Consider the following 14,587-nt stretch of genomic DNA (forward strand, 5'->3'; position numbering starts at 1 on the left):
GGGCCTCATGCATGCAAGGCAAGCACTCTACCACTGAGCCACCTTTCCAGCCCCCCTAGCTATATTTCTTATACTTAGAGCAAACTATAAATGACTCACAAATAGAACATCAGAAATGTATCTCATTTTTGTAGACAGCCCTGTGGCAACACCATTGGTCCTGTGCACACCAGAAATAGCTGGCCCATACTTCTTTTTTTTTAAATTTAATTTTATTTTATTTGTGAACATACTGTACAGAGGGGTTACAATTGCATGGCCCATACTTCTATAGGAGACTCAGTGTAACAAGCCACTGACCATTGACGACTGCTAGGTTCCTTCCTTTTTTCCACACTATCCTCTATTCTTGACGCAAGAATAATGGTTGCATAGAATCAGCTGGCTAATAGACTTCTTTTTTATATTCTTAGCTGGTAGATGACTATGTGGCTTCTGAGGGTGCAATACAACGAGTACTGGTCCCTGCCTATGCCAAACAGCTCTCACCAGCCACACAACTGGCTATCCAGCGGGCATCCTCAGAAACAGGGCCAGAAAATGGAACCAAGCTTCCACCACCTCGCCCAGAAGACATGCTCAGTGCCGCCGTTGCATTGGACAGTTCCTTGGAAGAGTCAGGCCCTGGGAGCACCGGGGAGCTGAGACACTCGCTAGGGTTTACTGCTTCTCCGTGCAGGATCAGAGGGAGTGGCCAGAAGAACTCCAGGCGCAAGCGGGATCTGGTACTTTCTGTAAGTAAGCTCCATTACAATCTTTTTCTTCCGTCTTTTCTGTCTGGAAAGAGAAGTGAAGAGTGAAGGTGGGCTACAATGTATAGGGCTACAATGTAGCCCTAGGTATAAACTGTGCCTCTGTATCAGATCAGCTTTTAGGTTTTTCTAGGTAGAACAATTATCTTCTCTTTCTCTTTCCCTTCCCCCCTCTTCCCCCTCTCTCTTTCTTTAATTTAAGGCCTGGGGCTTGAACTCAGGACCTGGACAATGTCCCTTAGTTCTATTGCTCAAGACTGACACACTATCACTTTAACCACAGCTCCACTGCTAGCTTTGTAGTGCTTAATTGGAGATAAGTCTTTCAGATTTGTCTGCCTGGACTGGCTTTCAACCACAATCCTCAGATCTCAGTCTCCTGAGTAGTTAGGGTTACAAGCATGAGCCATCAACACCTGGCCAATTATCTTCTCTTTAAAGAATTACATCTCCCCATATTTCCATAACCATATAGAGGTTTGGAAGTATCTAATCATTGTAAGAGCTCTTGGCAGCCAGGGAAGAGACAACTTGAACTTAGACTTCCAAAGTCTTGCAGCTGCGGGAGCCCTAGAATATCCTATTGAGTTGGATCTCCCCTCTTCCCTCCCAGTCTAGCAACCCATCTGTCTTAGAGATCTTGTAGGGCAGTAGTTCCAACCTGGAGTAATTTTGCCCCAGACAACACTGGGAACCCACTTGAAATTGGTTGTTACCATTCATTGGTGAGTAGGTGGGTGGAAGATGGGGAAAATGCTAATCACACCTGGTCTGTGGAAACAGATATTCTGCTGAGCATTCTCCAGTGAACATTCTAGCCCCACAGTTCACAGGTTAATCTCTCAGAGGTTAAGGGCTTGGGGTGTGGCTTGAGTGCTATAGTGTTTGCCTATATCTGGTAGTATAAAAACAAATCATACACAAGTAGAAAAACTTAATTCTGGAATGGTCAGAGTCTTGTAGGTCAATTCTATTTTCAAAAGCTTCTTTCTTCTTTTTTTCTCTTCCTTCCTTCCTTCCTTCCTTTCTTTCTTCCTTCCTTCCTTTCTTTCTTTCTTCCTTCCTTCCTTCCTTCCTTTCTTCCTTCCTTCCTTTCTCTTTCTTTCTTTCTTTCTTTCTTGTCAGTCATGGGGCTTGAACTCTAGGGCCTAGGTGCTATCCCTGAGCTCTTCAGGTCAAGGCTAGTGCTCTACCCTTGAGCTACAGTGCCACTTCTGGTTTTCTGGTGGTTTATTGGAGATAAGAGTCTCATAGTCTTTCCTGCCTGGGCTAGCTTTGACCTGTGATCCTCAGATCTCAGCCTCCTGAGTAGCTGGCACCCAATTTTATTTTTATATTTTTTAATCTTCAAAAAGTTGTACAAGGGGATTACAATTTCATATGTCCATTTGTGTGTCCAGTGCATCTTTTTTTTTTTGTCAGTCCTGGGGCTTGAACTCAGGGCTTAGGCACTGTCCCTGAGCTTCTTTTGCTCAAGGCTAGCACTGTACTAAGCCACCTTCCCAGCCCTCAGCACATCTTTTTTAACTTATTTTATACATACATATATATATATATATATATATATATATATATATATATACATATATGTGTTTGTTTTTGTCGGTCATGTGAGGCTTGAACTCTGGGCCTGGGCGCTGTCCCTCAGCTCTTCAGCTCAAGGCGAGTGCTCTACCGCTTGAGCCACAGCACCACTTCCAGTTTTCTAGTGGTTTATCGGAGATAAGAGTCTCATAAACTTTCCTGCCCGGGCTAGCTTTGAACCATGATCCTCAGATCTCAGCCTCCTGAGTAGCTAGGATTACAGGCATGAGCCACCAGCACCCAGCTATATTTTTATTATCTTTAAGTAGCTGTACAAAAGATTCAACAAATTTATGAGTACAATGGGATGACCCATGTCACCCCAAAAGCTTCTTTCTGTTAATCATGTAATGTCCCTTCTGACTTAGACATTTCTATTCTCTGTATATTGGCCAATGGAAAATAACTGCTACCTATGGCCTCCCTGTAGCTGGGATCACAGATAGGAACCATTATGTCCTAGCTTTTTGATTAAGATAGGGTCTCACTTTTTGTCTGGGCTACTCTCAAACCATGATAATCCTGATCTCTACTGCCCAAGTAGCTGGGATTTTAGGTATGAGCCATTGAATCCAGCCCTAATGGTTGAGAATCCAGTCCTGGTTGAGAATGGAAGCCATGAGTCACATGCAACTTATATCCCATCAGACCACTTGGTCCATTTTTTCTTGTGACAAGTTTAGCAAAACTTAAGAATAGCCAATTACCACTTAGACCGTCTTTATTTATATTGCTTCCATTCTCCTTTTCATTATTCATAAAGGTCCTATTAGTTTGTTTGTTGAAATAGGACCTAACTATGTAGCCCACACTAGCTAGAATTCTCTATCTTCCTGCTTCAGCCTCCTGAGTGCTGGAACTACAGGCTTATACCACCAAGTTGAGCTCAAAGATCCTATTCTTGTTAACCCCTTTTTTTCGATTTGTTTTTGTTGTGGTGGTTTTGAGATGTTGTGGGGGTTTTTGGTGGCACTAGGCCCTTCTGCTTACTCAGCTTGACTGCTTGCTTGCTGCTCTACCATTTGAGCCCCACCTCCAGCCCTGCTTTTCTCTAGCTATTTTGGAGATAGAGTCTCGTGAAGCCAGCTCAGGCTGCCTTCAAACCCTAAGCTTGAGAAGCTAGGGTTGCTTACGTTATAAGCCTGACACCAGGCTCATTTGATTTATTTTCACATTGGAAATTCTTATTTCCTCAGGAAGACACCATGCATAATCAGTATGGACTTGTCTCTAATCTTCATTGTGAGTTTCAGTTGCATTCAAGGACATCTTGCTTAAATAGAACAAGGGTTGCATTTAGCTTCTGTCGTGGATTTGTTGTCTGCGAGAGCTGCTGCTACTGCTAGTAATGTACCTTAAGGGATGTCCTAAAGCCTTAGTGTTTGAATTGTAAATAAATGTGTAATAATTATAATTCATATAAAATCAACTATTCTGAGTTGGGTCTAGGGGCTCATGCCTGTGACCCTAGTTACTGAGGAAGCTGAGATTTGAGGGTTACAGTTCACCTGGGCAATAAAATCAAGAAACTCTTGTCTCCAATTAACTAGCAAAAAGCTGAGAATGAAATTATAGTTCAAGTGGTAAGAATGCAAACCTTGAGCTTTTTTGAAAGCTCAAGGACATTGCCCCGACCCTGAGTTTAAGCCCAGCACCTACACCACTACCCACACTAAAAAAAAAAAAAAAAGAGGTATGGGTTGAGACCTGGCTTCTTTCTTCCCTTTGGAGAACTTGGTGGACCTGCTGACCAGAGAGTGTGCTTATTCATCAACCTTCCCATTATAGTGCTTGACAAGGATCCACAGGGCCAGGCATGGAGCTTTGCTGCCTATCATAGAGTGTTTGGCATCTTCTTTTGCAGCTGGGTATGGTGGTATACAACTATAATTCCAATGATTGAGAGATTCAGGTGGCAGGATCTCAAGTTCCAGGACAGCCTAGGCTACCTAGCAAGACTTTGTCTCAAAACAAAATAAAACTGTTGATTACATATTACCAGGTATTACCACATAGGTTACAGTATTAATTAATTATTTCTTTTTCATGTGTTGGTCCTGGGGCTTGAAGTCAGGACCTGGGTACTCTCCCTTAACTTTCTTGTTCAAGGCTAGTTTTCTACCACTTGAGTTAAAGTTCCACTTCTGGCTTTTTGGTGGTTAATTGGAGATATGAGTCTCAGGGTCTTTCCAGCCCAGGCTGCTTCAAACTGAAAGCTTAGATCTCAGCTTCCTGAGTAGCTAGGATTACAGGCATCAGCCACCAGTACCCAGACTCTTTCTTGCTCTCTCTCTTCTCTCTTTGTTTCCTTCCTTCCTTCCTTCCTTCCTTCCTTCCTTCCTTCCTTCCTTCCTTCCTTCCTTCTTTCCTTCCTTTCTTCCTTCTCTCTTCTCTTCTCTTCTCTTTCTTGTTGATATTAGGGCTTGAATTCAGAGCCTACGTATTATGCCTTAGCTTTTTGCTCACACTACTACTTGAGACATAGCTCCACTAATGGCTTTTTCTGGGGGGGGGGGTCCGGTTGTGGGGCCTAGGCGCTGTCCCTCAGCTCTTCAGCTCAAGGCTAGAGCTCTACCACTTGAGCCACAGCGGCACTTCCGGCTTTTTTCATTTTGCTTATGTGGTGCTGAGGAATTGAACCCAGGGCCTCAGGCATGCAAGGCAAGTGCTCTACCACTGAGCCATCTTCCCAGCCCCCACAAATGGCTTTTTGCTGGTTAATTGGAGATAAGAGTTTCATAGACTTTTCTTCTTGGACTGGTTTCAAATAACAAATACCAGATCTTGGGGCTGGGAAGGTGGCTCAGTGGTAGAGTGCTTGCCTTGCCTGCATGAGGCCCTGGGTTCAATTCCTCAGTACCACATAAGCACAAAAAGCTGAAAGTGGCCTGTGGCTCAAGTGGTGGAGTGCTAACCTCGAGTTGAAGAGCTGAGGGATAGTGCCCAGGCCAAGTTCAAGTCCCACAACCGGCAAAAAAAAACCCAAAACAACAACTCAGATCTTAGCCTTCTGATACCTAAGACTACAGTCATGGGCTACTGGCTGCTGCTTTTTCTTCTCTTCTCTTCAAATAATTGTTCAGTGTACATTTGAAGTTGCAAATGTAATCATGTTTTAAAAACCACCACCCATTTTCTAGAAGCAGTCTTAGTATAGCTAATAGTCAGTTATGGGACCTAGAATATATTCTAGCTGCTTCTCATTCCCCCTCCCACACACACATAAAAAAAAATAAATATTAGATCTGATGTGCAGTTTACAGAAAGTTCTGTGACAGAGAAACAAACTGAAGGACATTGGCGAGAAGCAACAGGACAAGTCTAGGAAGTGAGTCATTCTTCAGGCCAGTGCCCTTCAACAAGTCAGTACAATTTCTTAAAAAGTCAAAACTGAGGGCTGAGAATGTGGCTTAGTGGTAGAGTGCTTGCCTAGCATGCATGAAGCCCTGGGTTTGATTCCTCAGTACACATACACAGAAAAAGGTATAAGTGGCGCTGTGGTTCAAATGGTAGAGTGCTAGCCTTGAGCAAAAGAGGTTCAGGGAGGGACAGTGCCCAGGCCTTGAGTTCAAGCCCCAGGACTGGCAAAAAAAAAAAAAAAAAAAGTCAAAACTGAAGTCAGGTGTGGGATCGTGACATTAACACCTGTAATCCTAACTACTTGGGAGACTGAGAGTGGAGGATTGCAATTCAAGAGCTCTGGCAGAAAAATTCCTGAGATTCTTTCTCAACTCACAGTAGTGTGTAGAGGTGTGCACCTGTTATCCCAAGTTGAGATTGGGAGAATGGCAGATCCAGGCCAGCCCAGGCAGAAAAGTCCATGAGGCTCCGAGCTCCACAGAAAGGAGCTCATGCCTGTAATCCTAGCTACTCAGGAAACTTGAGATCTGAGAATATGTTAGTGTGTGTCTGAATTGTTGTGAAGCCTAAAGTAGTAGATTGGGCTCAGGCATATGAGTATGCACCCTGGCAGGTGAGACTCTGTCATAAGAATAACTAGAATAAAAATCAGGACTAGAGTCATAGCTCAAGTGGTAGAGCACCAAGCACAGGTCCTGAGTTCAAATCCCAGTACTGTTTAAAAAAGAGGGGGAGAACTGTGCTAAATTAGGCCCTGTATAGCAAGGCACACTTGCAATTTCAGAACTAAGGAGGCTTAGGTAGGAATCACAAGCCCAAGCCAGTGTAGGCTGCCTAAGGAGACCCTGTCTCAAAAAAGAAAAAATATGGGTGCTGGTGGCTCATGCCTGTAATCCTAGCTACTCAAGGGGCTGAGATCTGAGGATCACGGTTCAGAGACTGTACAGGCAGAAAGTCCGTGAGACTCTTATCTCCAGTTAACTACCAGAAAACTGGAAGTGGTGCTGTGGCTCAAGTGTGAGAGTGCTCGCCTTCAGCTGCAGAGCTCAGGGACAACGCCCAAACCCAGAGTTCAAGATATTCCTGTGCTAGACTGTGGGTTTGCAGTGTGAAATAGTTGGAGATCTTTACTGTTCCAATCTTTAGCTCTGAAAATGAATCAAAGAGGCATCTCTCCATTCTTCTGAGCTCTTGTGGATTCTTGATCGGGATCTTGTGAACCAAAAAGTCCAAACCAGGAGCCTAATTCCTCAGGATGCTGCACATTCCAGCAAGCCCTTGGAGAAATATATTTATTTATAGTTCATGGAGGGGGGAGGGGTACATGAGCCAGCATCTTTACAGTCTTAACACCTAGTGTTGAGATTATTTCCCTTTCCCTTTGACTGGTTCGATTTTTATCACCTGCTCTCTTCCAAGCCACTTGAGTTGGAAGATACACAACTTTTTTTTCTTCGTTCTTTGGAAACTCTTCAAAATTTTTCCTGCAGCATTCACACAATCCTTTGTGATTCCTTACATTTGGATTTCTGAGAGGTAAAATAACTATAAAGTTGAACATGGTGGCACACACCTCTAATCCCAGTACATGGGTGGCTGAAGCGGAAGGATCATGAGTTCTAGGCCAACAACTATAAATATAGGACAGTAGCATCGGGTGTGTGTGTGTGTGTGTGTGTGTGTGTGTGTGTGTGTGTGTGTGTGTGTGTGTGTGTGTCCTGGTGTGCTTTAGCTTCTTTGTTCAAGGCTAAGGCTCTACCACTAACACCACAGTTCCACTTCTGGCTTTTTGGAAGTTTGTTGGAGATAAGAGTCTCATGGACTTTCTAACCCTGGCTGGCTTTGAACTGAGATTCTTAGCTCTCAGCCTCCTGATTAGCCAGGATTATAGGCATAAGCCACTGGTGCCAGCAGTAACATCTCTTTATAGAGTAGAGAGCAAGCTATATAAAGCTGATAGTGCTATTCTAAGTTGGCATGGCATTGGAGATTTCTAGATATAGAATTAACACCCTAAGTCACTATATGAATATTTCAGTTTAAGATGGATAATTTTGGGTCATGCACTGGTGGCTCATGCCTGTAATCCTAGCTAGGATTAGGAGACTGAGATCTGAGGATCAGAGTTTGAAGCCAGCTGGGGCAGGAAAGTCTGTGAGACTCATCTCCAATTAACCACCAAAAAGCTGGAAGTGGAGCTATGGCTGAAGTGGTAGAGCACTAATCTTGAGAAAAAAAAAAAAAGCTCAAAGACAGTGCCTATGCCCTGAGTTCAAGCCCCAGGACTAGCACAAAAAAAGAAAGAAAGGAAAGAAGGAAGGAAAAAAGAAAGGAAGGAAGGAAGGAAAAGAAAAAGATGGTCAACAATAGATTAAGCTGATTCAAGAAGGACCCATCATTAGATGTATATGAACAAAACTCCAACTCTGCTTAGTGCCATGACAGGGAGGTTAGTGATGCTTTCCACTTCACACATCTGTTATTTTATTTTTTTTTCACATCTGTATTTTAGAATTGTGCTTTTCAGACCATAGTATGTATACCCCTGGGAGTTGTGATCATGGGCAAAGGGATATACAAAGCTGTGGCTAAAGCTGAGACCTTTTCCTGGGTCATTAATTTTACTAGATTTCAGGAGATATCTTTATATTTGAAGAAATATAGATATGTTTCAAAGAAGATTTAAAAATTGCTGGGAAGGTGGCTCAGTGGTAGAGTGCTTGCCTTGCATGCTTGAGGCCCTGGGTTTGATTCCTCAGCACCACATAAGCAGAAAAAGCCGGAAGTGGTGCTGTGGATCAAGTGGTAGAGCGCTAGCCTTGAGCTGAAGAGCTGAGGGACAGCGCCCAGGCCCAGAGTTCAGGCCCCATGACCAGACCCCCCCCAAAAAAAAGAAAAGAAAAAAGAACAAGGGGTAAGGGAAGGCTTCATTAGAAATACTAACTTGGGCCGGGTGCCAGAAGTTCATGCCTGTAATCCTAGCTACTCAAGAGGCTGAGATCTCAGGATCATGGTTCAAAGCCATCCTGGGCAGGAAAGTCTGTGAGACTCTGGTCTTCAATTAACTACTAAAAAAGCCACAAGTGCGAATATGGCTCAAGTGGTAGAGTGTTGTTTTTTTTGTTTTGTTTTGGTCAGTCGTGGGGCTTGAACCCCGGGCCTAGGCACTGTTCCTGAGCTCTTCAGCTCAAGGCTAGTGCTCTACCACTTGAGCCACAGCGTCCACTTCTGTCTTTTTCTGTTTACATGGTGCTGAGGAATGGAACCCAGGGCCTCATGCATGCACGACAAGCACTCTACCACTGAGCCATCTTCCCAGCCCTAGAGTGCTATTCTTGAACAAAAAAAGTCTAGGGACAGCACCAAGCCCTTAGTTCATGCCCCAGGACTGGCACAAACACACACACACACAGAGCAAAACTAACTTAGATTGGCTCTCTAGTTAAGAAACAGCCTATACAAAAGTGGTACCAAGGCTGTGGAAAGAACTCAGGCAGAAAATCCCACAAGGACAATCCCATTTAATCATAGGTACCAGAGGAAGGTTTTCATTCTATCCACTCCTGGCTTGATTCTGTTTTTGTTTTTTTCCCCTCCTAGAAATTGGTCCACAATGTGCATAACCATATCACCAATGACAAGAGATTCAATGGGTCTGAAAGGTATGGTCTCTTGAGGGAAAAAGATCACAGGGTACTTTGCTAAGGAGAGGGAAGCAGAGGGGACACCAATACCACGGGGAGGCCACCACCTCCTTCTCCCCTTTGTCCCTGGTATCCTGTGTTAGGCCCAGGAATTTAGCACCTGATTGATTAGTGCTGGGTGGCTCTGTTCATGTGTCTCCTTAAAAGCTGAGCGCCTCATCCATATTCTCCTCTGGTAGCATCAAGTCCTCCTGGAACATCTCAGTCGTGAAGTTCCTTCTGGAAAAGCTCAAGCAGGAGCTGGTCACCAGTCCCCACAATTACACTGATAAGGAGCTGAAAGGTGAGGAAAACTGGCTCATGGCCACTCATTCTCTGTCCCCTCCCCTCCCACATCAAGGTCAGGGGAGAAACATAATAGGGATGACTTAGGAGGAGGTGCTGAAAATGGTATACTTTAAAACTCTTTAGTGCTGGGCGCCAGTGGCTCACGCCTGTAATCCTAGCTACTCAGGAGGCTGAGATCGGAGGATCTCGGTTCAAAGCCAGCCCGGGCAGGAGAGACCATGAGACTCCTATCTCCAATAAACCACTAGAAAACCGCAAGTGGTGCTGTAGCTCAAGTGGTAGAGCGCTTGCCTTGAGCTGAAGAGCTGAGGGACAGCGCCCAGGCCCAGAGTTCAAGCTCTATGACCAAAAAAACAAAACAAAACAAAAAAGCTCTTTTGAAGTTGGACATGGGTGGCTCATGCCTATAAGCCTAACTAGTCAGGAGGCTTAGAACTGAGGATCACAGTTTGAAGGCAGCCTGGGCTGGAAAGTCTATGAGACTCTTATCTCCAATTAACCAGCAAAAGCCAGATGTAGAGGTATCACTCAAGTGGTAGAGCACAGGCATTGATTGAAATAAGCCAAGCAAAAGCATGAAGCCCTAAGTTCAAGCCATAGTACTAGCCCCAGGATAGCATCTAGGTCCTCAGTTCAAGCCCCACAACTAACAAAATGAAAATGTGCTTGATGGCTGAAATGTAGAAGATACATGTTTCAAAGCTAGCTCAGGTAGGAAAAAAACACAAGCCTCAATTAACCAGCAAAAAGCAAGGCTGGAGGCATGGCTCAAGTGGTAGAACACTAGCTGAATGAGCACAAGGCCCTGAATTCAAACTTTAGTACCAATAAAAGAAAAAAAAAGTAGTGATTGATATCTATTGATTGAATGATAATAAGGCAGATTTAATGCACAAGGGGCAGTTGTATTTTTAGTGGGAGATAGGAAGAGTTAATATTGGAGATGGTACTAAACCAGACAGGACTGAAGAGATGCTGGCGTGTATGGCAGGAGAGCCCACTGTCTCAGTAGTGAGTGATGCCAGCCTTCCATTCAGCAGTGTGAGGTCAAAAAAGATAAAAAGGGCTGGGACCACAGCTCTAGAGGACTCTACTGCTTCCTCCCTCCTCTCTTTCCTCCAGGAGCCTGTGTGGCCTATTTCCTTACCAAGAGACGGGAGTATCGCAACTCCTTAAACCCTTTTAAAGGCCTGAAAGAAAAAGAAGAAAAGAAACTTCGAAGTCGCCGGTATCGGGTAGGGATCTAGGCCTTCCTTTCAAGATGCTAAAGCCAGCTGGTCACCAGTGGCTCATGGCTGTAATTCTAGCTTCTCAGCAGGCTGAGATATGAGAATCAAGGTTCATATCTACCCTGGGCAGGAAAGTCTGTGACTCTTATCTCCAATTAAACACAAAAACAAAACAAACAGGGGGAGGAAGCCCAGTGCAGGTGGCTCATACCTGTAATCCTAGCTATTTAGGAGGCTGAGATCTGAGGATTGCAGTTCAAAGCCAGCCTGGGCAGGAAAGCCCATGAGACTCTGGTCTCCAATTAACCACCAGAAAACTGGAAGTGGTGCTGTGACTCAAGTGGTAGAGCGTTGGCCTTGAGCTGAAGAGCTCAAGGACAATGCCCAGGCCCAGAGTTCAAGCCCTATGACTAACACAAACAACAACAACAACAAGGGACTGGGAATGTAGTAGTGTGCTTGCTAGCATGCATGAAGCCCTGGATTCAATTCCTCAGCACTAAATAAACAGAAAAAGTCAGAAGGGGTGCTGTGGCTTAAGTGGTAGAATGCTAGCCTTAAGCAAAAGAAGCTCAAGGACAGTGCCCAGGCACTGAGTTCAAGCCCTAGGACTGGCAGGGAAAAAAAGTGGAAGTCTGGCTCAAGTGGTAGAGTGTCAGCCTTGAGCAATAAAGCTGAAGGACAGTGCCTAGGCCCTGAGTTCAAGTCCAAATATGAGCACAGAAAAAAAACGTTAAATCCTAAATCCTAATTAAGCCATAATGGAGAAGGCATGAGGCATCTGGGACTAGGGATGCCAGGCTGAAAGTAGATAGGCAGAGGTAGAGGGCAAACCAGTTCTGAACTTGGACTTAAAGAATGGGTTTTACACTGCCTTCTTCCCCACCTAACCCCTTTCCCTAAATCCGTAGTCTGTTATTTCTCTTCCTAATCTCTGTTTTGGGGTCCTATCTTAGCTGTTTGCCAACCGATCCAGCATCATGAGACATTTCGGACCTGAAGACCAACGCCTGTGGAAGGATGTGACAGAAGAGCTGATGTCAGATGAAGAGGACAGTCTTAATGAGCCAGGGGTCTGGGTGGCCCGCCCTCCTCGCTTCCGGGCCCAGCGCCTCACAGAGCTCTGCTACCACCTGGATGCTAACTCTAAGCATGGCACCAAAGCCAACCGTGTGTATGGACCTCCTTCAGACAGACTGCCTTCTGCGGAAGCCCAGCTCCTTCCCCCAGAATTGTATAATCCTAATTTCCATGAGGACGAAGAGGAAGGAAGCCATGACAATGGACCCATCTCCCCATCTTTCGACCAACCCCATAAAACCTGCTGTCCTGACTTGAACTCATTCATTGAAATCAAAGTAGAAAAGGATGAGTGAAGTCTTTGACCAAGAAAAACTGTGGCTTCTGCCACTCCCCACATCCCAGAAAAGAGGGGCCACGGGGCTTCTCCCAATGAGATATTTTCTGCAGACTGAACAAGCAAATCTGCCTCTCTCCTTTTTTTTTTTTTTTTTCCAATCATGGAGCTTAAACTCTGGGCCTGGGCACTGTCCCTGAACTCTTCAGCTCAAGGCTAGCACTCTACCACTTGAGCCACAGTGCCACTTTCAGTTTTCTGGTGGTTTATTAGAGATAAGAGTCTCATGGACTTTCCTGCCTGGCCTGGCTTTGAACTGTGATCCTCAGATCGCAGCCTCCTGAGTAGCTAGGATTATGGGCATGAGCCACCTCTCTTCTTAACACAGTCTCTGTTTGAAGTGGAAGCTAGAAGCTCTGGTTGGATACCAGAACTCATGGAGAAGGGGGTGACTCCCCCACTGTGAATGGCAAGCTAGAAAAATGCTTATTCCTGAAAGCATAAGCAGTGCCTCGAGGGAACCTGGGATAAGAAAAGGATGTATCAAAGAAACATGGGGCCTTTTTTGACACATGTTCCTGTCTCTGAGTTTTCTTTTGGTTGTTTCCCCCATTTCGCCCAAAGCTCAAGGGAAGCAGCCCTTGTGGTATCTTGCTTCTCCTTAACTGCTGGTCTGGCTCTGCAGTGGAAGCAAAACAGAAGTAGTTCAGGGTAATACTGCCACCTGGTGGCAGTTTCAATCATGAGCTAGGCAAGAGACCATGGGCTGCATAACTATTTGGGACCTGGGATCTAGGTATAATAGCCATTATTTACTGGATTATATAAGGAAGATTTTATTGTAAACATTTTACAAGAGCAGGAGATTAGAGATTAAAAGAATTTCCATGTTTCACTAATGGTTTTTCTCCACCCCTGTGACCAAGCAGAATATAGGTTTGTTTCTTAGACCTATCAGCCAAGCTGTAGTTTGAGGGTATATGTGTCTACACACACACATACATGTCAAATGGATAAGATATAAAAGGCTTTATAGTCATTCAGTAATACAATAAATATTAAAGCAGGGTATGTTGGCATGTGCCTATAATTCTAGCACTCTGGTGGCTGGGGCAGGAAGATGAGTAAGATCAACTTGGGCTACGTCATGAGACCCTATCTCAAAAACTGAAGGAAAAAACAAAACAAAACACCTAAGACCTGGTGGCTCATATCTATAATCCTAGCTATTCAGGAGACTGAGATCTAAGGATCGTGGTTCAAAGCCAGCCTAGGCAGAAAAGCCTGACACATTCCTAGCTTCAGTTTACCAGTAAAGAGCCAGAAGTGGAGATATGGCTCAAATGGTAGAGCACCAGCCTTGAGCAAAAAAGCCAAGTCAGAGCTTGAAACCCTGGGTTAAAGCCTCAGTCCCAGCACACACACGTGCACACAGACCCACAGCAAAAAACACTTTATTAGGTGTGAGGTGCTATGGATACACTGTTGGTGTGTTTAGATGATCAGGTTTTATTATGCCATTGGGAAGCCTGTCAATTGAGTGGGCAATGAAGTAAGCCAGTATTCAGCAGAGGTAGCTAACCTTCTCTTGCAGTCAGAAAGGCTTCTCAGAGGCAATGGTGTTTAAACTGATATCTAAAAGAAGATTAAATCAGGAGAAAGGCAGAGGCCAGGAGAGTATCTCAAATGGAACAAGCAGGTACAAAAGTCCAACTAGAGTGAATACAGACAAGGTTTACTTCAAACTAGTTAGGGGATGGGATAAATGATGCTGAGAACAGTCTATAAAGATAAACCTTATAAAAAAAAAAAACAATGGGAGCTGGGAGCTAGTGGCTCTGGACTATCTGTAAACTTAGCTACTCAGAAATCCAGAGGATTGTAGTTTGAGACCAGCACAGGCAGAAAAGTCCATGAGATCCCATGTCCAAAATAACCAGCAAAAAGCCAGGCTGGAGGCTCAAATGGTACAGCACCAGCAAAGCAAGCAGTTAAGTGAGGTCAGGGCCCTCAGTTCAACACAGACAGACAGAAAGAAAGAGAGTGAGAGAGACAGAAGGGAGGGAGGGAGGAAGGAAGGAAGGAAGAAAATGGGCTGGAGGTGTGGCCCAAGTGATAGAATGCCTGCCCAGCAAGAATGATGAAGCCCTGAATTCAATCCCCAATACCAAAATAAATAAGAAGAAGAAGAAGATGGGGCTGGGAAGGTGGCTCAGTAGAGCGCTTGCCTTGCATGCCTGAGGCCCTGGGTTCGATTCCTCAGCACCACATAAGCAGAAAAAGCCGGAAGTGGCGCTGTGGCTCAAGTGGTAG

The 14,587-nt window shown here is 44.7% G+C and overlaps 1 protein-coding gene across 1 annotated transcript in view; it reads left to right on the top strand.

Annotated features, from left to right (window-relative positions):
* LOC105992540 (chromosome unknown open reading frame, human C14orf93) overlaps positions 1-12,468 on the top strand; it is a 22,301-nt gene extending 9,833 nt beyond the window's left edge. Inside the window, exons 3-7 of the mRNA XM_013025452.1 lie at positions 414-734; positions 9,297-9,358; positions 9,580-9,683; positions 10,811-10,923; positions 11,874-12,468. Of these exons, the coding sequence (XP_012880906.1) occupies positions 414-734; positions 9,297-9,358; positions 9,580-9,683; positions 10,811-10,923; positions 11,874-12,293 (1,020 nt within the window). The 3' untranslated portion in view covers positions 12,294-12,468. The remainder of the gene's footprint in view (positions 1-413; positions 735-9,296; positions 9,359-9,579; positions 9,684-10,810; positions 10,924-11,873) is intronic.
* The last annotated feature ends 2,119 nt before the right edge of the window (positions 12,469-14,587 follow it).

This window comes from Dipodomys ordii, unplaced genomic scaffold, assembly GCF_000151885.1.
Source record: "Dipodomys ordii isolate 6190 unplaced genomic scaffold, Dord_2.0 Scaffold84, whole genome shotgun sequence".
Classification (NCBI taxonomy): Eukaryota; Metazoa; Chordata; class Mammalia; order Rodentia; family Heteromyidae; genus Dipodomys; species Dipodomys ordii.